General features: G+C 30.7%; 7 protein-coding genes across 11 annotated transcripts; 2 read left to right on the top strand and 5 right to left on the bottom strand.

The window, feature by feature from the left end:
- Positions 1–14: 14 nt before the first annotated feature.
- Cpf1 (cuticular protein CPF1) lies at positions 15–990 on the bottom strand. The gene is made up of 2 exons (XM_083036407.1): positions 885–990; positions 15–447 (listed from the first exon to the last, which is right to left on the bottom strand). Exons 1-2 carry the CDS (start codon positions 894–896, stop codon positions 34–36), a joined length of 426 nt encoding a protein of 141 aa, XP_082892533.1. The 5' UTR covers positions 897–990; the 3' UTR covers positions 15–33.
- A 1,890-nt stretch (positions 991–2,880) lies between these two features.
- Positions 2,881–4,985, bottom strand: Rtp (MORN repeat-containing protein retinophilin). Its single transcript, XM_083035568.1, has 4 exons — positions 4,612–4,985; positions 4,238–4,421; positions 4,034–4,143; positions 2,881–3,825 (listed from the first exon to the last, which is right to left on the bottom strand). The coding sequence occupies exons 1-4, from the start codon at positions 4,619–4,621 to the stop codon at positions 3,677–3,679; spliced, it is 453 nt and encodes a 150-aa protein (XP_082891694.1). The 5' UTR covers positions 4,622–4,985; the 3' UTR covers positions 2,881–3,676.
- An 803-nt stretch (positions 4,986–5,788) lies between these two features.
- On the bottom strand, positions 5,789–10,085 carry Mms19 (MMS19 nucleotide excision repair protein). Its single transcript, XM_083035562.1, has 9 exons — positions 9,945–10,085; positions 9,257–9,495; positions 8,836–9,168; positions 8,163–8,757; positions 7,700–7,984; positions 6,901–7,616; positions 6,456–6,713; positions 6,213–6,377; positions 5,789–6,128 (listed from the first exon to the last, which is right to left on the bottom strand). Exons 1-9 carry the CDS (start codon positions 10,039–10,041, stop codon positions 5,934–5,936), a joined length of 2,883 nt encoding a protein of 960 aa, XP_082891688.1. The 5' UTR covers positions 10,042–10,085; the 3' UTR covers positions 5,789–5,933.
- A 185-nt stretch (positions 10,086–10,270) lies between these two features.
- On the top strand, positions 10,271–12,636 carry LOC145934804 (EARP and GARP complex-interacting protein 1). 3 transcript variants are annotated; one of them, XM_083035566.1, is made up of 6 exons: positions 10,271–10,384; positions 10,730–10,955; positions 11,111–11,331; positions 11,431–11,612; positions 11,692–11,991; positions 12,072–12,636. In XM_083035566.1, exons 1-6 carry the CDS (start codon positions 10,358–10,360, stop codon positions 12,232–12,234), a joined length of 1,119 nt encoding a protein of 372 aa, XP_082891692.1. In that variant the 5' UTR covers positions 10,271–10,357; the 3' UTR covers positions 12,235–12,636. The 3 variants fall into 3 exon arrangements, with proteins under 3 accessions (XP_082891692.1, XP_082891691.1, XP_082891689.1); XM_083035565.1 differs by having other exon boundaries at positions 10,316–10,410; XM_083035563.1 differs by lacking the exon at positions 10,271–10,384 and adding an exon at positions 10,391–10,568.
- Positions 12,637–12,753: 117 nt separating this feature from the next.
- On the bottom strand, positions 12,754–13,997 carry L(1)g0004 (RNA-binding protein pno1). Its single transcript, XM_083035567.1, has 3 exons — positions 13,721–13,997; positions 13,456–13,545; positions 12,754–13,338 (listed from the first exon to the last, which is right to left on the bottom strand). Exons 1-3 carry the CDS (start codon positions 13,766–13,768, stop codon positions 12,811–12,813), a joined length of 666 nt encoding a protein of 221 aa, XP_082891693.1. The 5' UTR covers positions 13,769–13,997; the 3' UTR covers positions 12,754–12,810.
- Positions 13,998–15,438: 1,441 nt separating this feature from the next.
- LOC145935531 (heme A synthase COX15) lies at positions 15,439–17,711 on the top strand. Of its 2 annotated transcripts, XM_083036981.1 has the most exons (6): positions 15,439–15,929; positions 16,068–16,194; positions 16,477–16,609; positions 16,698–16,822; positions 17,171–17,325; positions 17,404–17,711. In XM_083036981.1, exons 1-6 carry the CDS (start codon positions 15,738–15,740, stop codon positions 17,650–17,652), a joined length of 981 nt encoding a protein of 326 aa, XP_082893107.1. In that variant the 5' UTR covers positions 15,439–15,737; the 3' UTR covers positions 17,653–17,711. The 2 variants fall into 2 exon arrangements, with proteins under 2 accessions (XP_082893107.1, XP_082893106.1); XM_083036980.1 differs by having other exon boundaries at positions 16,698–17,325.
- Positions 17,712–17,855: 144 nt separating this feature from the next.
- Positions 17,856–22,534, bottom strand: LOC145935532 (ubiquitin domain-containing protein 1). 2 transcript variants are annotated; one of them, XM_083036983.1, is made up of 4 exons: positions 22,303–22,534; positions 21,032–21,391; positions 20,805–20,923; positions 17,856–20,710 (listed from the first exon to the last, which is right to left on the bottom strand). In XM_083036983.1, the coding sequence occupies exons 1-4, from the start codon at positions 22,361–22,363 to the stop codon at positions 20,549–20,551; spliced, it is 702 nt and encodes a 233-aa protein (XP_082893109.1). In that variant the 5' UTR covers positions 22,364–22,534; the 3' UTR covers positions 17,856–20,548. The 2 variants fall into 2 exon arrangements, with proteins under 2 accessions (XP_082893109.1, XP_082893108.1); XM_083036982.1 differs by having other exon boundaries at positions 17,865–20,710; positions 22,316–22,533.
- Between the last annotated feature and the right edge of the window lie 2 nt (positions 22,535–22,536).

Here is a 22,536-nt window from a genome sequence, read left to right as displayed (position 1 = left end):
AAAAAATAGGCAAATATATGTAATCGATTCTATTCAATAGGCGTAAGCAACTCCAATTGGACTGCTGTAACTCATGTGAGATACTTCGACCGCGGGCGAGTAAGCGACTCCGAGAGTGGCCGGAACACGTACAGCCGCCGTCGCCGGTATGGCAGCAGCAGTGTACGTCAATGGGGTAGCTGGATGAGTAAAGTGCGCATACGTGACAGCCGGATTGCTCACGCGAATATCAGTCTTGCTCGAACTGGAGAAAGGGGTATCGATGGTTTTCGTTTGCGTAGCTACTTGTGCCAAATTACCATGGCTACGTAATATATTATCGGACGTCGACGTGATAGCATGGGGCTGAACATGCGCTATTGGTGCAATCTGATATTGTAAGGTGGGAGATACTCCGACATAGCCGGCATTGGCCGCGGCCAAAACGCAAACTATTACAAATAATAGCTGAAATGTAAGATTTCACTCAATATTGATTTAAATTTTGAACCATATGCAATTTGTATTCTTAATATCATATTATTCTTGTTTCTGATAAAAAAAAATTATATACAGGGTGTCCCAGACCACCCGTTACCATACACCCCTTTTAAAATGAAAATAAATGGCTTTTATCAAAAATTGCGAACATTTTTTAAGTAAATCGGGTATGCTCTATCGAATGGTGATATTTTCAACTTTTTATTCCGACCGGAAATACGCCATCCGGACCGAAAGTTGAATTTTTTGAGGGGAACATGGTACTTTTTATTACAGATTCGAATTGTACGTGAAAAAATAAGAAACTTTTGTATCAAACGTTGGTGTACGGGTGGTCTGCGACACCCTGTATAATATTATATAGTTGTGGATCATATTAAGTATAATATATAAGTAACACTTACCTTAACTGCCATTGTTTATTTAGGAAAACTTACGACTTGACTACCTTTTGTGTCTGTGCCAAAATACGAATGCTACTCTCGGTGACAATCGGTACTTTTATACTTGGCGGACAAACGACGAACCACCGAAATCTTTCGATGTGTATACACAGTTCCTACGGTGGGAGATAGTGTCAAGGATAAATTTAATATTGCGCCATTGTGCGCGCAAACGTCCTTCTCGTTAAAATTTTAGATATACTGTTCCAATAAGAATATTAATAATTATAAGAATAAGTTATACTATACTATATTTGAAATATGTATTTTGATATATAAAGTTTTTTCAATATATTACACAAGAACAGATGAGAAATATATATACTCTTTTTCAAAAAGGAATTCTATCTCTTTAAATATAAAAATATATTATATTCTATTTTAATAACTTTATGTTTTTGTTTTGTTGCATATTGTGCTGTTTGTGATTTATTATTTTTAACATATATTAGGTATTCTTAACAAAAAGGCTACATTGAATTTTTAAAAGTGCTTATACAGGGTGTTTAAAAAAAGGGTTACATATTTTGAGAGCAGGTAGTATCAAAATAAGAAAAAAATGTCTAATGAACGTGGGTCTTACATTTTTTTTATTGATCATATCACTTTTACATTATAGTAAACAAAAGATAATAGGTTTGCAGTCAGCATTATAGGAGGTGCGCTTTATGTGATTCCCATTCATTGTCATGAATTTTTTAGTCTTACGTCTCAGAGAATCACACATTCTTTCAAACACACCTGGCTGTTCTTGAATTACTGACATGCATCAAAAACCTCATACTGATACCTACAAATCTAATGTTATTATATAAAATGTTACTACAGCAAAACTAATAAGTAAAAAGTATATACTCTCTTTTATTTACTACAATATAAAGGTGATACGATCAATAAAAAAAGGACAATATAAGCTCAAATAGAAAGGTATATATAGCCTATATCTTCGAAGAAATTAATTGTAGGACCCATGTTCATTAGACCTATTTTTCTTATTTTGATCAATACTACCTGTTCTCAAAATATATGTAACCCCTTTTTTTAACACCCTGTATATATACACACGATATCAATATTATATGTATATTTGAATTTATTTTCTTTCTTTACATTCTATATTCTATAAGATTAAAACGCTAATTCTCTTCGTATATTTAAACAAATTTTTTTAATTTTAAAGACGATCTTTCTCTAAATAAAATAAAGAAAGTAGGACACAAAATGTAGAAAAATATGTAAAACTTATTTCTTATCTTAATGCCTACATCTATAACTTTAATAAGTTCCTATAAATTTAAAATTTCGATCTTTGCATATTGCAGTAGAATGTTCGATAGAGAATGCAATGTATGTATAACAAAATATAAAAGTGAAATAATATATAAGATTTTTTATTGTTGCATCGAAACATTAAAGACAATTTTTTATACATTGACTGATATTACCCCGTACCTTCATGTCTTCAAAACTGGAACATCCGGCTTGGAGACCACGCCTCTCCGAGCGGAAAGTAGTCTAGCCTTGTTGATCCCTCTCTCCAACTTTTTCTTTTGAAATAACTCGTTATAATAACATTTTGTACCGAAGAAATGACATCAATTCAAGAAATTGATAATATATATGCATCATAATTATTGTTTGCATTAAAATTTTAATTTTAATCATAGCTATAATATGTAAAAATATGTGTATTTCATTTTTCATCATGTTCATGTTTATATGAACACATGTTTATGTTTGATACATGTTTATGTTTGAGCAAGTACTCGCATACATTAATGCGAGTACTTGCTCAAATGCAAGAAATGTTTCAGAAATTAAAGTTTTGTACGTGAGTGAATAAAATGATCTCCCTCCCCCCCCCCCCTCTCTCTCTTTCTCTCCCGTCTCATCAGGTTCAAATAAAAGTATATATATCTATAAGTAAAGCATACTTAAATTATTTTATTTCTCTTAAAAATATATAAATATTTGCAGAGAGAAATACAAGAGCTAGCAACAAAAGTGTATGACATATATATATATATATATATATATATATATATATATACAGGGTGAGTCATTTTAATCAATATACACGCAAATATCTCGTAAAGTATAAGCAAGATGGAAAAAACTTTTATTTAACTTGTAGGATTCAGAAGGGGACACCTGATGGTGACCTTGACCCTGACCTTAGAGTCAAATTTAGGGGTCATTTTAAGGTCAATTTGATTTTTTTAAATGGAACCATCAATTTTTTATATATTCTTGTAGCTGTGGCGTCAAGACCTTTTTAAAACACTATAATAAAATATTTTTTCATAAAGTACTTTTTGAGTTATGAGACTTAAAAAATCGTATGCTGCGCATAACACAGCAGACATAAGGCGCCGAGCACCAAATGTATACCACCAGCAGTTTAATGGCGCTACTATAAGTCTCATAACTCAAAAGTACTTTATGAAAAAATATCTTATTATAGTGTTTTGAAAAGGTCTTGACGCCAGCTACAAGAATATATGAAAAATTGATGGTTCCATTTTTAAAAATCAAGTTGACCTTAAAATGACCCCTAAATTTGACTCTAAGGTCAGGGTCAAGGACACCATCAGGTGTCCCCTTGTGAATCCTACAACTTTTGTATAAAACAGTTTTTTCCATCGTGCTTACTTTACGATGAGATATTTGCGTGTATTGATTAAAATGACTCACCCTGTATATATCTTCTTTTCTCTAATCATATATTTTAACTAAAATACATCTATTTTCGTTCAACTGCATTGAGCACGCGCCATCATAGAAATTTTTTGCGCCTTTTGTACTATATCCGGACAACGTCGTCGTCTTACTAATCTACAATCTTGAAAAAAACCTTCATTCCTCGGAAATCCATGCGATCCATCGGCATAAGTCACTAAACCTATCCAATAATTATAATTAATGTACAACTTATTGTAAGTGATTATATATATATATACCATATATATAATATAATATGCAAATATTTTATATAAAAAGCTCTTAGCTCCTTATTAAAAACAGTCACAGCGTTTTATATTAAAAGAGATTATAAACTTCCATAATTATAATTCCATAATTAATTTATTATAATATCTAATATAACTTGCCTAAGCCCCAGACACGACCCCCGCGAAATTCCCCTTCGAATTTCATTCCGTCGGCTCTCCAAAATACACCATGGCCATGGAACCATCCTTGCATAAATTCTCCTTCGTATCTAAGAAAAAAAAGAAAATTTTTTTTATAGACATACAAGAGATACAACGATATAATTGACTGAAACGCGATATCGATGTGCGATATACACTTACTTTGCTCCATCGGGAAATATGATAACTCCCAAGCCAGAACATAATCCATTTTGGAATGCTCCTTCGTATCGTGTCCCGTCTGGAAGAACTAACAAACCGGCGCCGTGTTTCAATCCCTTACGATTCCAATCTCCGATATATTTTGTATTATCATCATATTTATACGCGCCATTCTTTACCACACCTACAAATGCGTATATACGTGTGTCACACATAAATATTTGACAAGGAAAATTTCATTCCAGTTAAAAATTTGAGAAAAATTCTCCAATATTTCACATTTATTTAATTTTGATACTTTGATAAGAGTAGAATATTAATAATATCCTAAAGCAAATAAGTGAAGTGAATATTATATTCGCATATATTCTCACCATCGCCCATGCTTGCTTCGCACTGAGCATATCTAAGCTGGTCTGGTTGTGATTTTAATCCATTTACACGAAAATCAATTCTTTATTCAATTAAGAAAGGTATCCGGGAGATGGATGGATATAAGGAAACCCTAGAGAAGATGCTTAAGCTAGCGCCAGACTATGCGCGTATATTCGCAATTCGTGATTCGTAATTTGTGATTTGTATAACGTTCGTGAATAGTGTGAAGGGAAAATTCGTCGATTCGTCATGCGTGATTCACCATTCGCACTGATTCGCTAGCCAAGCGGTTTTTTGACGAAACTCAAAGGACGCGAATCATTACGAATCGATCTATCCATGTCGCGCTATACACTGATATACTGCGAATCGCAAATAGTGTGGACGGCTTACACTTGCAAATAACGAATCTTCCCGAATATCCAACGAATCTCTACAAATCATGAATTACGAATCGTGAATTACGAATTGCGCATAGTCTGGCGCTAGCTTTAGGAAAATATATTGTGAATTAAATATCCAAATAAAAGCAAATATATATATATATATATATTAGGGTGGTCGTTAAATGGAAGATCATGTTAGATGGTCATAAATCAGCTCCAAATGTAGAAAAAATGATTCTCTAATTTTTTCAGATTTTTATTTTCAGCCCTGAGTCTCCCTGTTTGCACGTGAAATACCTAAAACAAAAGCCCAATGTATCATCAGGACTACCAATACAAGAAAATAAGCTGTATTAAAAAAGAATACAAAAAAAATTATATCTTCAACAAAAAAAAATCAATGGAAAATAATAAATTAATCGATATATTGATTACTCCGTAAAATAATAATTTAAATTTTTTCACTCGATTTGTGTGTAGTATAACACACACAACTCGAGTGAAATACCTCATATACGATGTTTTACTATTTTCACGGCAATGAAACGTATTTCATAAAATGTCGCTATTTTAGACTAGAACTAACTTAAATAAATATTTTTTAAATGAAAAAGAAAATTACGTGCCAACAGGGAGACTCAGGGCTCAAAATAAAAATCTGAAAAAATTAGAGATTTTTTTTTTCACATTTAAAGCCGATTTACGACTATCCAACATTAAAATTCTGAAAAAACCCATATAAGGACCACCCTAATATATATATATATATATATATATATATACACACACACCACCTTTTAGATATAACACACTTCTATATTTAACGATAAAAAATTTACATTTTTCAGAATATATAAAATAAAGCAAAAAATATAAAATCTATATAATATCATATTACATATGAATTTATATGTAAAACTAAACTGCAATATCATTCACTCTTTAATCCCAGATGCACCTGCTATAAACCATCGTATTCTCGTTTCTACGGCAGCTTTCCTGACTAAACGTTTGCGATCATCGATCACTATCCCCAATTTGTCTAATACGACTTGCTTGTATGGATTGATTAAAACAGTGGGATAATTAGCATAATGCGTCAAGCATTCAAGAGCCGCTATTCTAACACCCTATTAATATCAAAATATAGGGTTAGATAATTATAGTAATGAAATAAAATGGTTTAAAAAACTAAAATTGATGTGTGTAATTACCATAATTTGATGTGCTGACAGTTGCACAAGTCTCGGTATAACACACTGTACATTATCAAAAAATATGTCGTGTTTTGTATCGAGTAAAAGTTTAAGTGACGTCAAAGTCCATAGAATTAAATACTCATTGCTAAGAGCTAGAGATTCGATCAGTAATGGCACCAACTGACAAAACGCGATATATTAATCAAAATTTTATTGTCATTTACTATTTTTTTGTGAAAAATTAGGTAAGGAACTTACCTCGGTCAAATGCAAGAACAATAATTCTTCAGGCATTTGTTCCAATAAATGTACCAAAGCGATAAGATAATTCTGTCTATTTGAACTTGTAAAACTAATAGTTTGTCGTAACAAATATTCAAACACTCTTTGTTTATAAAAAATTTTTACATTGCAGAAATTCTCCACTATTAAAGTATCTTCATATTTACTTACTAAAATTTGATATTGTTCGCTTACAAATTGACCCATTTCATCGTGAGTTAGTAAATGTGTAAGCTGTGAAAACAAAGTAATATATTATGTATTTACTCATTTTTTACGCATTAAAATATGTTATATATATATATATATATATATATTGTGTGTATATATATATATATATTGTGTATGTATATATATATATATATATATATATATATATATATATATATATATATATATACATATTCAATCGCGCACGTACATTTTCCAAAAAATATTGAGATTTGCAATATCCTCTCGTGACAAATGCTTTAGTTATCCAAATTAGAAAATTAACTGTATGCTGCTTTAGTTCGATATCATTATCTGTTTTCAAATTATTATTTATCTTGTCTTCGAGATAAGGTACAATTCGACTAAGATCTTCCATCTCCATTTTATTTAATAAAACGGATAAAAATTTACAGCTTGTTTGCCTTATATCCGGGTTGCGATTGCCGATTGCTATATTACACAAATTTTCCATCATATCATTGGTAATATTAAAGTTAATATCTTTCCGTAAAGGAATGAAAAGATTCATTATTATAGTAACATCAGTTTTCAAAGTTTTTGTATTTAAAGCCACGGCGTACTTTGCTAGAATTGTGTATTGTTCTTCGATTGTAAGATTTCGTACAATTAATTGACAAATATTAGATATCAATATTCTTTGATCAACTACATTTGTCTTGTATGAAATTAATTTATCAATAATATGACATTCCTCATATAGAAATCGATGTATATTGAAATCAGATTTTTTCGAGGCAATTAACTTCTGGATATTCAGTAATGCTGTAATACATATGTCAGTATTAATATTGTTTGTCGACATTGTAACAATTTGCGGAAGAATCGTATAACCTAATTCATATATTTTTGCAACCGCTGACAAAGCTTTTATCCTACGTTTCAGTAATTCTACTCTCGTTTCATCTGGAACATTCCAATAATATTATTCACACTCTATTTTGACATAAGTTTATCAATTATGTATATATATTTGTATATAAACTCACCTATATTTGATAATAATAATCTGTCTTTAACTAGCAATAATATTTCTTGAAGATACAATGTGGCAAAATCTATAATAGCTGTATGACATATAATTTGTATTTCGTCGCAACCTGTTTCAATTTCATTGCATATTGCATTATAGAATATAGTGCGTTGTACGTCGTTTAAATAAGCCTTTTGAATCGTTAAACCGACAAATATTTTGCTTTTCAGTTCGATATTCTCTACTCTCAAGCCATCTAAATATATTTGAAGTATATTTGTCCATGCTAATTCTGCAACATCTAAATTAAATTTTCTTTCATTAATAACATATTTTACACACATGTATGCATAAAATATATTAATATCATTACATACAATACACAATTCACAAAGAGCGATAAAAAATAGCGATATAGTTAAAGTTAAAGTTAAAAATTCCTATCATATATGCAACATTAATTTTGTAATGCAATTTACCTTGAATGCAGAAGCCATAATGTGAACAAATTTTCACAAAATTATTTAAAGTTTCTATCAATGTAATTTTGTCATTTGATGAATTCCTTGTAGAATATTGACCGATACATAAAGGTATTACGACTTGCAAAATTTGCACACATATTGTTTTATTAATTATTGCAATTATCTCCAATAATCTCTGAGCAGGTCTATACAAACTAAGTTGTACATCGCATAGAGACAATTTTATGTCAATGATTATTGTGTCGATAAAATTTTTGCAAACAGCTTCATTGATTGATATAACTTTAATTAAAGATATTATTGCTTCTAAAGCAGCATCTTTTATTTCGACATCCGTCCCTGGCATAATTTCTTTCTTTAAAATTGTCCATAGTTCTGGTAGATACAATTTCACTTTCAACAGCCCAAATATTTGAACGCCCTCACGTAATAGATTTAAAGAATCGAGTTTAGCAATCCTATGAGTGGAATATAATTTGTCAATTATAAGAGGAATACAATAATCTGCGAATTCTGGAATAATGCATAAGCAGGGAGCTAAACTTTTTGCCAAATCTTCCCGTGTCACATTTAGATCCTCTGTGCCAGACTGCAATTAATATTTTTAAGTAGCATATTTATATCTTTTTAAATATTGCACGAAACAAAGAAAAATAAACATAATTACAGGATTGAAATCAACTGGGAAATAACATGCCATAACTTCAAACATTTCTTCGGTTAAATGTCCCAATGGAAATTTCTTTATGAAATGTGGCAATACATTAAACAATAACATAAGATTGTTTGGATCTCTTTCGCCATCGATAGAACTAATGATACCATAAACTAAATCTGATCCCATGGATTTCAAATCGTCTAGTTTGTTTTCTATCAAAATTTTTAATATTAAATATATTTTGCGGCGTTCTAATAATAGCTGAGATTGACACTGAACATGCTCAAACATAACTCTTAACAGTGACAGTGGTGTATTTTGAGGTAAATGAGTCATGTTTACCTAAAACAAAATTTACGAATAAACACTTGTAACAGAAGAAAAGATTTAAGAGATATAAAAAGAGAGGATCTTTAAAATAAATACTCACAAGTGCTAGAATACCATTTAATACAGATGGTATGATACTATAATGATCCTTTATCCTGTCACAATAAAATATTGTAATAAAATACAATTCTGATTCAGTAAGATAATCTTGGGATAGTTGTGACAAAACAGAAGAAAGAGCTGTAACCCCTGTTTCTCTTGTAAGAACATTTTGATCTGTCATGTAAAAACCTAGTGTTTCCACAAAAGTGCAAAGTTTCATAGAACCTGATTCTATCTCTGAAAAAAAGCGTTTTAATATTCTTCATAACTTCATATATGGATTGAGTCTGTGTGTGTGTGTGTGTGTGTGTGTGTGTATGTGTAAGATAAATAAAATTATCAATTTTTCTAATACACTAAATAAAATTAAAGTTAAATCATACAATAGACACAATTACACAAGGTAGCAAAAAGAATCAAGGCAGTGAACATGTGATCTAAAATTTCTTGGTACTAGAGAAATAATAAATATTACATTATATATATATATATATATATATATTATTAAATTATAATTATATTTATAAAGTAAGACTTATTTTAAAACTTAATTTTGGTCTTTTTTTATTGCTACTATTATTCAATAATCGAAGAAAGTGCAATGAAATAAAAAATATTTTTAAAAATCTGCATAATATTTTGTGTGTGTGTGTGTGTGTGTGTGTATGTATGTAACACACACGTACCGGAAGATATACTCCTACATAGTGAATTCAGAGCTGCTGCATCCTTGAAAGAAACATCTAATCTCTCTTTTAAATCAAAATTTGGTGACGTAGCCATAACCGAAAATGCTTTATTTGTCTACAGATTGCCACAACGCTTCGAACAGTCCACAATCAACTAATCACTATCGTAAAATATTAAACTACGCGTGCACAATATAGAGCATGAGCATATCGACTCACGGCAGTCACGGCGCGATTTTTCGTGCTAGATCCTTATAGAACATACAATACACAGTCTTTAGATTGTGACATATATATATCGTAGATCGTAGGATGCACTCTATCGGTCTATCGACGCTTTTTTTTTGCTCCGAAGCATTTGGGCCAATCAGGGCAAAGAATCTTGCGATATCTCAGCTAATGTTCTATCTATGTACTTTGTATGTCTATGTCACTGTGTGCGTTTTTGACAGATTGTAAAAAGGTTAACTCTACTTTATGCAAAAAAATATATATGTACATTTGTTTATATACGCAAGCTCTTTAATGTATCTATAATTATCTTATCATAGTTTATATGGTGAAACGCATTATTTCAAAATGGAAAATGATAATCCTGTCATATATGGACTCGAATTCCAAGTATAAATTTAATTCTGTGAATGCTAAATAAAAATCTATATTTCCTTTTTTACTTTACATTATTTTATATTGCTAAATAATAAAATTTAATACAATTATTTATATAAATATGATGTAAATAAATTTATATTAAAGTAATACTCTATTCTTTTATGTTTTAGACTAGAGCACTGTCTGCTCAAACAGCTGAAACTGATGTTGTAAGATTTTTGATAGGAACGCAATCTTTAAACTTTAGCAATAATCAAATTCACTTGGTGGAACTTAATGAAGAAACAGGAAATTTAAAAACTCAAGTATTTCAGCATCCATTAGGAGAAATTTGGTCCTTACAAGCTTCTCCAACTGAACCTGATGTATTTATTACATGTTATAACCATTTGAGTGGTAAATGAGCCTTATTGTCACATGTACATCTTCAATTTTCTGAATTATAAGTTTTTTTATTGTCAAATCAATTAGAGATTGGATTTACTAATAGTTAGATTTTTGCAGTTTTAAATGTTTTCTAATAATTTTTATCAGCTTAATTATCTTTTTAGAGGAAGGCACATGTCAGATGAAAGGAGCTATTTGGAAATTTCCCGAGATAAAAGAATATACAAATGACATTTTGCAACTCGATAAATTAGCAGATATTGATACAACCCTGTATGGTACCGATCTTAAAACTATTGCTTATCATCCTATGGATTGTAAAAAGATTGTATCTGTGGTAGATAATAATTTTATTTTGTGGGATTTAGCAAACAAAGGGCCACAGGTATTAATTCCTTGCTTCTTTGCATAGGATTATATTCTTTTAATGTAATCTTAAAACATTGAAAACATTTAATAATGTTTCTGTGTTCACAATTTCCAGGTAGCAGCATCTGGTACTTTGACAGGCAAAGGTCAGCCACGATTTACAAATGGTAAATGGAATCCTCATAATGGTGCCAATCAGTTTGTAACTTTAAACGAAAATAACGTTCGTGGATGGGATTTTAGAAGCCCAGCCAATGCCGCTTGGTCTATTTTATCCGCACACTCGCAAATCATTAGGTAATATAAAAATTAACCCTTGACGTTGATAGGAATTGAAGCATGTTACTTTTACTTTAACATACAATTTGTTTTCCAGGGATTTAGATTTTAATGCAAATCGTCAGTATTTTCTATCCACCTGTGGTGACGATGGATATATGAAATTTTGGGATATTCGATTACCGACAGAACCTGTACTATCGCGTATGGAACACTCGCATTGGGTATGGAACATAAGAATTAATCGTTTTCACGATCAGCTGGTTTTAACATCCAGTAGTGACTCTAGAGTAATATTATACAGTATTGCATCTATTTCATCTGAACCATTTGGACATATGGTGTCAACTGAAGATGAATTTCCTTCACAAAATGATGAATATTGTGGGAAAAGAAAGTAAATAGATATATTTTACAATGCAATAGTACTTTGTAACTAATTTACAAACGGATTAGAAATTATATTTGACATTCTAGATTAGAAGATGGCCTCGTAGGAAGATACGAAGAGCACGAAGATAGCGTATATGCAGTGGAATGGTCGTCTGCCGATCCCTGGACATTTGCGTCTCTTAGTTATGACGGTAGATTAGTTCTTAATAAAGTGCCACGTAAATATAAATATCAAATACTTTTATGAATCTAAATTATTTGATAGATGAGAGATAGAGAGATTTTACATATAATATATAGTAATATATACAGAATGTCCAATTTTAATCAATCACCCCCAAAAACTTTTATTTTTGATCGTACAACAAAATGTTTTAAACAAAAGTTGTTTGATTTGAAGAGGGACAGAAGATGATTCTTCTGACTCTTCTCTGAAAAGTGCTTTTCAAATCAAACGATTCTTGTTTGAAACATTTTGTTGTATAATCAAAAATTAAAAAAAAGTTTTTAGGGATGATCGATTAAAATTGGACATTCTGTATAGCATATTATTGATTGTGAGGTGATATATATATATAATCAGTAATATTATCGCATTTTATTATAAATTTTTTTATATAAACACATTTTTCTTATCAACATGTGTTTGTTACCACATTATATTACTTGCAATATGCTCAATTATATCTTATAATATATAATATGGTGTTTTATTTTAAATGTGCACATGGAATTGTAGCTAAGAACAATTTATTAACAAACTCGATACAAGAAAAAAATTTTGTATATGCATATATGTGATACAAATACAACATATAAATAACTATTGTTTTGAGATCTTAGTAGCTATATTTCTAAGTTGTCCATATACCTTAGAAGGTGGACTACCCAAAATTAAATTGCATATTGCCCTACGAGCTAACTGTATGTTTTGAAAAGAACCAAGTATGTGTATCTTAGTGTCTGCTAGTACAATTCTCGTCTTTGTTACATTTTCAATAGTAAATTTTGTTCTTCCACCTTTGCCCGCTAATCTGCCGATTGCTCTAGATTGGTGATCACCTTTTATCTGTTGTCTAACATCTTGTATTTCAAACGATTCCACAAAAAGGTCATCCAGACGTAATAAAGCTAACGCATCCTCCGCTTCAAATCCATAAATAAACGCTTTCACAAAATCTGCTGCTTTTTGGAGATGCGCAATATCTGGAGTTTCTGGTGCTGTTCTAATTTCAACATTTCTGGTTTTCAGATTAAAACGTACTTGTAATTTTAAATGTTCAACAATGGGTGCAGATATTTTCAACCAATTTTCTTTTAAAGGCGAATATCTATGTGCTGGGACTGATATCTATGACAAACATTTGTTATTTAAAATTGGATGCACACGATACATTTAAGAAAAAAAAAAAAATATATATATATATATATATACACATATATTCATACATAAGCTGTGTCATTTTACCTTTCTTTGTTCTCCACCTTGTACATTCTTAGCTCTTTTTTTACCTGTATGCTGCTTAACTTTTCCTTGTATACCATTAATTGTTTCTATCTAAAAGATAAACTAAATACAATGAATTATGTGATATATAATGCGTAATAAAATTATGTGAAGGATGAGTATCGAGTAATGAGTAATTTAAATATGAGTTATATTTTCATTGATCAATTCTATTATTTAAAAAATACAGTCATTCATTAAACAAATATATAAGACAATACAATACCTCCATGTGATTATTGTCAGCATGGCGTTTCTTGGTTAGGTTTGCCATTTCAGAGAGACTATTAAATATCTGAACGTACTCTTATAAATCACACAGTAAACTACGCTCACCGCAATTGCTTTGACACCGATGTGTCTTCTTCGTTTTTTATCGGCACCGGATGTGAACCGACGTATCGTAACGCTGGGTCCACAATAGGTGATTTAAGCCCTAAGCCTTAAGGGGATCCTAGTCGGATGGTCGAACTCCGATAGGTTAGCACCACACATATCCAAACATATACACGTATACACATATACACACGATAGGTTAGCACCACACATATCCAAACATATGCACGTATACGCATATACACACACATATGCGTGAAAATGTTTTTAATATTTAACTTTTTTATTAGACTTGCAATCTCACTTTTTATTGTTTACTAATATTTCTTCATGTTAACCCTATCGCGTATACTATATTTTATGCACAGATAAACTGCAGAACTATTTTTATTAAATAAGTATTGTTACGAGCTGACATGAAAGAAGCCGATAACAAAACTGTAATTTTTTATTTTTATATGATTTATATATGGAATTATAGCTAACGCGGTCCGTTTTTATAAGTACTTTAATCGTGGAAAAGGATTTATTGATCTGTATAGTCAATAAAAAGATATCCCAAAATAATAAGGGGATCCTAAAGTTGGTTCTGCCGTACCGACAGAACTAACTTTAGGATCCGACTAGGATCCCCTTAAGAAATTGATCAATCGCAGTCAAGTATGAGGAGAAAACTCGACTGTGATTGGTCAATTTCTTAAGGCTTAGGGCTTAAATCACCTATTGTGGACCTAGCGTAAGGGTGCCGTCACATGGGGCGTAACTTGCGTAAAGGTGCCTTTTCATGCTGACGCTCGACGCTCATTTTTAGCGTCAAAAGACGTCACGTGACCAAAATTGACGAATTGGTATCTTTATTTTTGGTCACGTGACGTCTTTTGACGCTAAAAATGAGCGTCGAGCATCAGCATGAAAAGGCACCTTAAGCGTAACCAGCGGATCGCATATCACCGAGTTATTCTGATAGAGCTCGACGAAGGGCTCTATCGGAATAAGGGTGCCGTCACATGGGACGTAACTTGCGTAAGCGTAACCAGCGGATCGCCAATCACCGAGTTATTCCGATAGAGCCCTTCGTCGAGCTCTATCGGAATAAGGGTGCCGTCACATGGGGCGTAACTTGCGTAAGCGTAACCAGCGGATCGCCAATCACCGAGTTATTCCGATAGAGCTCGACGAAGGGCTCTATCGGAATAACTCGGTGATTGGCGATCCGCTGGTTACGCTTACGCAAGTTACGCCCCATGTGACGGCACCCTAATGGGTACAACAAAAATATTGATACGGTGCTGCAACCTAAAGACATGGCGGACTGCTGAAAGGTCAGCTGAAAAAGATCAAAGGTTCCGACGCTGTGTGTCCCTACTGTGTATAAAGGCTCATTCAGACAGGACGCGTCAAGCGTCAAGCAGCGAGCAGCAACCATTCAACAACCAATAAGCGAGGTAATATTAGCAATGGCGTAAAAAATATTGCCTCGCTTATTGGTTGCTGCTCGCTGCTTGACGCTTGACGCGTCCTGTCTGAATGAGCCTTTAAGTATACTGTGGCTTAGCATTGTGCAAGGGGCTTTATTTGGTTCTGCTCATGCAGACATGAGAGAGAGATGAAAGCCAGGCAGCCAAGCCAGAGGCCAGTGTTGTTGGGAATTGGGAGTGGGAGGTGGTAGATGGGAGTTCAGCAGCTGAACTGAAGTCGTATGTATATACGTTATTGAATACGCGTTTATGCGAAAGTTTGTGCTCCGGCTGCCCCTAACCAAAAAAATATTTTTTTAAACAACACCAACATATATTTATACAAGTATAATATTATACTTCGATCTTCGATATACCAGTTGAGAAAGATTTCTACTAATGTCTCATGTGTTATTTATGTGTGTAGTATGATTTTGTCGTATCTATCATATGTATATAATAAACTGTTTGATAAATTACAACATGTTGAATATCGCGAGATATCGTACAAAAATATTCGGAGCGTATAACTTTACGAAGTATACTCTTAGCCGACAATGCCTTTTCACGAATGCAAGAACTCACATCATTCGATGTAACGATATTTCCTCGAAGACATATTATTCATCCCTATTTCAAAAGGTAATAAACTATTTCTTTCCACCTATATGTATATAGCGTGGCGTATACATGACAAGTTGTACATTTTCAATATAAATTCTGTGATACATTAATAATTATAAAATACTAATAGATGTATGTACTAATTTTAATTGACAGAGACCGCTTAAACAAGTGAATATCGCAATTCGTGGTTATGTTTCAAAAAGGAACGATAAATATGACAGAATTGTGGGCTCTTGGTTGCTCACTTGTGGCGGTATGGTTTTTGTAGCAGTTGCGTTAGGTACTATTATTTATTTTGCATATTATTATTGTATTTGTAATATAATGAAGATTATTACAGAAAAAACATATGGAAAATAGAATTTTAAGTATAACAGTATTCATGTTTCACGATTTAATACATTGGCATCTAATTAAAATTTATCTAATCTTTATGATAAGCATTACATATACATGTGATTGATAAGCATTACATATAATATAAATAAAATTATGAAATAACAAAATTTTCTTGTGTGTGCGTGTGTGTATATATATATATTATATATATATGTACATTCAGGTGGCATAACACGACTCACGGAATCAGGTTTATCCATAGTTACTTGGAAATTACTAGGAGAAAAAATGCCTCTTAATGAAATTCAATGGCTTTCAGAATTTGAACGCTACAAACAATTTCCTGAATATAAAATGTAAGAAGTATACACATGCGACAATATAAAAAAAATTTAATGATAATATGGGAGATATACATTATGAACATATATATACTTTGTGTAGAACGAATCTAAATATGACATTGGAAGAATTCAAACGTATTTGGTGGATGGAATATATGCATAGAATGTGGGGACGTTTAATTGGCGCTGTATTTATAATACCAGCAACATATTTTTGGTATAAGGGTATGCTAAAACGTGGAATGAAATCACGTATTGTTGCTTTAGGTTTATTAATTGGCTTACAAGGATTCATGGGATGGTACATGGTTAAATCAGGGTTAGAAGATCGTTTTGTGGAACCTTCCGATGTGCCGCGAGTATCACAATATCGTTTAGCTGCGCATCTTGGATTAGCATTGCTTATATATACCGGATTTCTTTATAATACTTTGGATCATTTGATTCCTGCTGAAAAACTAGCTATCAATTTCTCTGATACCAAAGTTACAAATAATGCACTAAAGATGATAAGAAGGTTTAAAGGATTAATCTATTCAACAAAAGGATTAATATTCTGCACTGCTCTGTCAGGAGCATTTGTAGCTGGAATGGATGCTGGTCTTGTATATAATACTTTCCCAAAAATGGCAGATAAATGGATACCTGATGATATATTTGCCATGTCTCCTATATTAAAAAATTTCACAGAAAATCCAGCCACTGTCCAATTTGATCACAGAATTTTGGTAAGCTGTGTATATACAATCATTATTGCCTCATATTTCACTGTATATATATATATAATTTTTTTTTTCTTAATGCAGGGAATTTCTACTATAACATTAATAACTTGTTTGGGTATTATGTCCTGTAAATATAAACTTCCTAGTCGAGGAAGAAAGGCAATAATTGCTGTACTTTGTGCTGGTTATCTTCAAGTATTTTTAGGCATTTCGACTTTATTAACTCACGTTCCTTTAACATTAGCTGCATCTCATCAGTCTGGTAGTCTTATACTTTTAAGTACCATAATATGGTTATGTCATGAATTGAAATATCTAAGGAAAATTTAATAAATAAATCGTATTTAAGTAAAACTCTGTATAGCAAAAATTTCAAAACTTATGTTGAAGTTTTTCTTTTTTACAGAAAGTTTTTATGTAAATAAAGAAAGATATTTATCCATGAAAAAATGTGCTATTTTTTTATTCATTTTTTTATAACATAATTATATAACTATATCCAAGTAATTAGAATGTAGAACTTATATTCAATATTTTCATGCTTTATTTCACAAGAGAGTCTTATAATAATTAATAATTAATATCTTATATATTGTATACACAACCTTCTTTTCTAAACAACATGTATATTGTCAAATACATGTGTAACATGAAATATTTTTTATATAGCTTTTTACGTAAAATATTACAATATTTTAGTTTTATTGTTTATAACTACACACATACATACACAAACACGATCTTAAAAAACAATCTGAAAGATACCAATGTAATAAAGTAAAGTGCATATTTTTTGCATAGCATTGTTCTGAAATAAAACAAGTGCTTTGATATTGTTTAATCAGTTATTCTGAAATATGTGTAAATTGTATATTTAAGTGATATTCTTCTTTCTATTATTAAATAATATAATTTACTATTTAACTCTTCTTCATATATGGAAGAAGACAATCTTTACAGGGCACTTATTCTATTATCGCCAATTATTTGTTAATTTTAGAATGCTTTGCATTGGTCCAATACAGTATTATTAAGTACCATTTTTTTTTATCAGGCAGTTAAAATTATACATTTCATTGTAACAATTTCTATTTATACAAGAGTTATTTTCTTCCTATTTTAGCGACAATTGTAACATCACACTTTTGCTTAATATATTAAACTGAGTGTTAATATTATTAAGAACCATATTTTAGGTATTATATAGATACAAAGAAAAATATAAATATTAAAAAAACGGTCAAATTTACACTAATTATTGTTAGACGTAATTTACACACACACACACACACACACACATATATATAAATTTTATGTAATATAGATATCTTATTAAATATTCTTTGAGCTGTTACAATGTGCTTGTGTATTATGCACATGGAACATTTGATGAGAGAATAGATGATTATTACGCTCAATTTTTATCATATAAAAGTTGTATTGGTTCTTTTATTATTTGGGTGTATTTAAAATTGTTGCAAAGTAATTATACACACCCGCTAAGCTTAACATTACTTTGATAAAAAAAATTTATTAGCATTATTGTAACTCTGCAATGTGAACAGTATTTAATAATTAATATTACATACTATAATTTTTATGTGTATAAATACAATTTTTCTACAATTGTTAGTTATTTTAAAATATTATAGATTCTCTTCAATCCTCTTCCCTGTGTTGCCTTTTAATAGAATAAATTTTCGCCCATTGACATTTTTGGAAAAAAGACTGATACAATTCGAAAAATTAAGTATCGTAAAAACTATTAAAATTTTGATAAATTAATCGAGACTGGGCAGTGTAAATCTCTCTCTCTTTATATATATAGTTTAAGTATTATATATAAAATACAAGAGCATGATGAACAAATTTTTTCATTTGATAATGATAATCATTGATTTATTTGATGCAAAGCACTCTTTGAGAATTTCTCTTTCTCTCTCTCTCTCTCTCCCCCCCTCTCTCTCTAATATATACAATATTATATTATGTATGTGTGTTGCATGCACATAACAAAGCTATTGGTTTTATATATATGTACACACACACACATACACACACATTATATATAAAATTCATAATTTTGTTTTTTATGAGATAAATGCAAATTTATTCTTAGTCTTATTATTATACTTTTCTTCTATGATTTAGTTGTTAAAATTTTATATTTTACATTTTAACTGTACTTAAACAATTAGGCCTATAAAATTTAGGTTTTGTTCGAAAAAATAAAATAATATGTGATAGTACAAACAAATTTAGACTTATTATTATATTATTATATTACATAGTGTTAATAAAACGATTAATGTTTTGAAATTGAAATATAGTCGGTGAAGAATATGTATTAAGAGAAACTCAGTAGTGTTGCAAGTAGAAAGTCATTAAACATCTCCTAGATATAATTTAGATATATTTTACAAGTGAGTATTATATTTTGTTTTTGTCCAGTATTGTCCATTCCAATATCGGTATATACTTTGCATTCGTAAGTAATGTAATATGAGATAATGATCCTATTAAAATCAAAAGTTACTTTCTCCTTATTTTGCAAAAGAAATAATATTCTATGCTTTATATGTGTATACACTTTGTATTACTCGAAATATTAACTCACAAATAACTATACTGTTTTAATGTATAATTCAATAATATGTAACTTTTGTATAATGACTTTTATATACAATTATAAGTGTGAAAGATTTTTGCTATTAAAAAGTGCATAAATTATAAAAAATGTTTATATATTTTGCTTAAATATAAATAAATCATATATTTTTCAGTCAATTTGCTTATAGCATATATTGAAGATAATCAAATTTGTAAAGATATGCTCCTACTTGATATTTGCGCTCTACTTCTCTCTCTCTCTCTCTCTCTCTCTCTCTCTCTCTCTCTCTCTCTCTCTCTCTCTCTCTCTCTCTCTCTCTCTCTCTCTTCTTAAATGCTATTCTTACATAATTTTTTTTACATTGCACAATGTATATGGATAAATATAATGTAGTGTAAACAAAATTATAATTGCACTTAATTCATGATTTCATTAAATAGAAATTCATAATACGAAACTCTTATGTCCAAATTGTTTTTAATTATAGATAATAAAAAATTTTAAAAAAACATACATATATTTTGACATGCAATTAATGAATTTTGTCAAAAAGTAAAAATATGCCTATTATTGATTTCCGATAGAACATACTTTTTGTCACGTTTACACACAAGTTCAACTAGCTTTTGCACAGTTGCTATCCGTTTTTTCTGGATTTACAATTACTTGTATTACATAACCTGGTTGCACTTTTGCTTCTTCTATATGCATTTTATCACCCAATAATTTACCACCAAAGAACCATCTTTGACGCGATGGTTCCAAACCTTCTTGACTCTATGAGAATCACAATTATTATTATATATAACATATGCAAACATGCACAACATTCAGAGTTATAAATTATAAATATAATTGATATTGTACTAACCTGTAATTTTTTCTTTGCAATAGCAATAGTGTCGTTGCTATAAACAGGTAATTTAACTTCTCCTAAAGTAGTCGATAGTCTGAGTTTTAAAGTTTGCTCTGTTCCTTCATCAACCGGTTCTATGCAAAATTAATATATAAATATAAGTAATGAAGAGCAAAATTTAATTAAATTCTTATTATATTCAAAATATATTCTACAGACAAGTTTCTACAAATTTTAATTACCTGAACAATCAGCAGGTGAATCTCTTCCACTATCTTCCTTTACAATATTAATTGGATAGGATAAGCAATAAATAGGTACTTGATAACGAGTTCCTAACTCATCGTAACATTCTGTTAAGAAACCATTTGGTACAGAAATATTAGCTCCGTCTAGTATGGCTTGTGCCAATTGATAGTCCTGTGCTTCTGCCGCAGTTGCACCTGCCCTCAATGCGTCCCAGATCTCTTTGCGACCGTCAAACGCTGGTGCTGTGTCCCAAAACTCATCTCGCTTACTTCTTAACTGACCTTCGGTTAGAGGTACATCTGATTTCCATCTGATTACCTCATGACATAGAAGATGATTTTTTCTCGTATTTCCTATAGAAATAAATGTAAAGGAAAGTTAATTTATCTTTTTCTATCAAAATATATGTACAAATACATATTGCTTTCTACATATCTTCATATTGTTTTAGTTTTATATACAGGGTGATTCATTTTAATCTTAACAGGCAAATATCGAAAAATATGGGATATGAAAAAATGTTTCATATAAAAGTTGTAGGATTTCGAGGGGGAAATCTGATGGTGACCTGACTTTGACCTTGAGATCAAATCCTACAACTTTTGTATGAAACATTTTTTCGTATTTTTCGAGATATTTGCCTGTTAAGATTAAAATGAATCACCCTGTATATTTGCCTGTTTGCTTTAATAAATTTTTATTATATGGAGTGTTATACTTGAACAATACAAAAATCTGTAATAATATATAAAGATTGTTCTAATCTTTTAAAATTTTCTTTTTTTTTTACAGTTGTATGCAGTTGTACAGTTCAAAGTTGCACTTGCAATGTGACCTATTAATCAAATCTCAATTTTACAATATATAAAGATCAAAAGTTATTGCAATATAAATAATAAAATTGATATAAAAGTTTTCAACAACTTTAATTTACATCTTTCTATCTATATATTGTAAAAATCAATCATAAATCTTTTATCTTATTGTTAGATTATAATTAATCTGCAGTATGCTACATGTGTGAAATCCCCCCCCCCCCACACACACACTCGCGCGTGCGTACGTATAAATGAATATATATAAAATTTAAATTTTACTTTTCTAAGTATTGTACTTGACAATTGAGCAGAGATAAATGTATACACTTAATATATATAATATATATAGATCTCTCTCGAATATAAAGACAAAAATAAAGTAATTTCAAGGTTAGTTGACATTTCATATATCTTTTATTTCTGATCTTCGAATCTCTTTTACACACCACAATCTCTCACCCGAATTAGTTCTCGTTGAATTTTCCGACGTGTCATTAACTGAGGCATTTCTTGCCCTAGTTATACCTATGCAGCCTCCCATTCTACACAACCGGAACAAGTAAACATTTCACTAAAATTTAATAACACTTTGCATGCCATTTTCTACCATCTTATCCAATCGAACCCTCGCCGTAGCCATATTGCATTCTCCACCGACCAGGCATAATAAAGACGGCCAA

This window comes from Prenolepis imparis, unplaced genomic scaffold (genome assembly GCF_030444845.1).
Source record: "Prenolepis imparis isolate NDT839.2.m4 unplaced genomic scaffold, iyPreImpa1.0 SCAF_4, whole genome shotgun sequence".
Taxonomy (NCBI): Eukaryota; Metazoa; Arthropoda; class Insecta; order Hymenoptera; family Formicidae; genus Prenolepis; species Prenolepis imparis.
The sequence above is the reverse complement of the archived record's forward strand: the minus strand, read 5'-3'. Positions and strand labels throughout refer to the sequence as shown.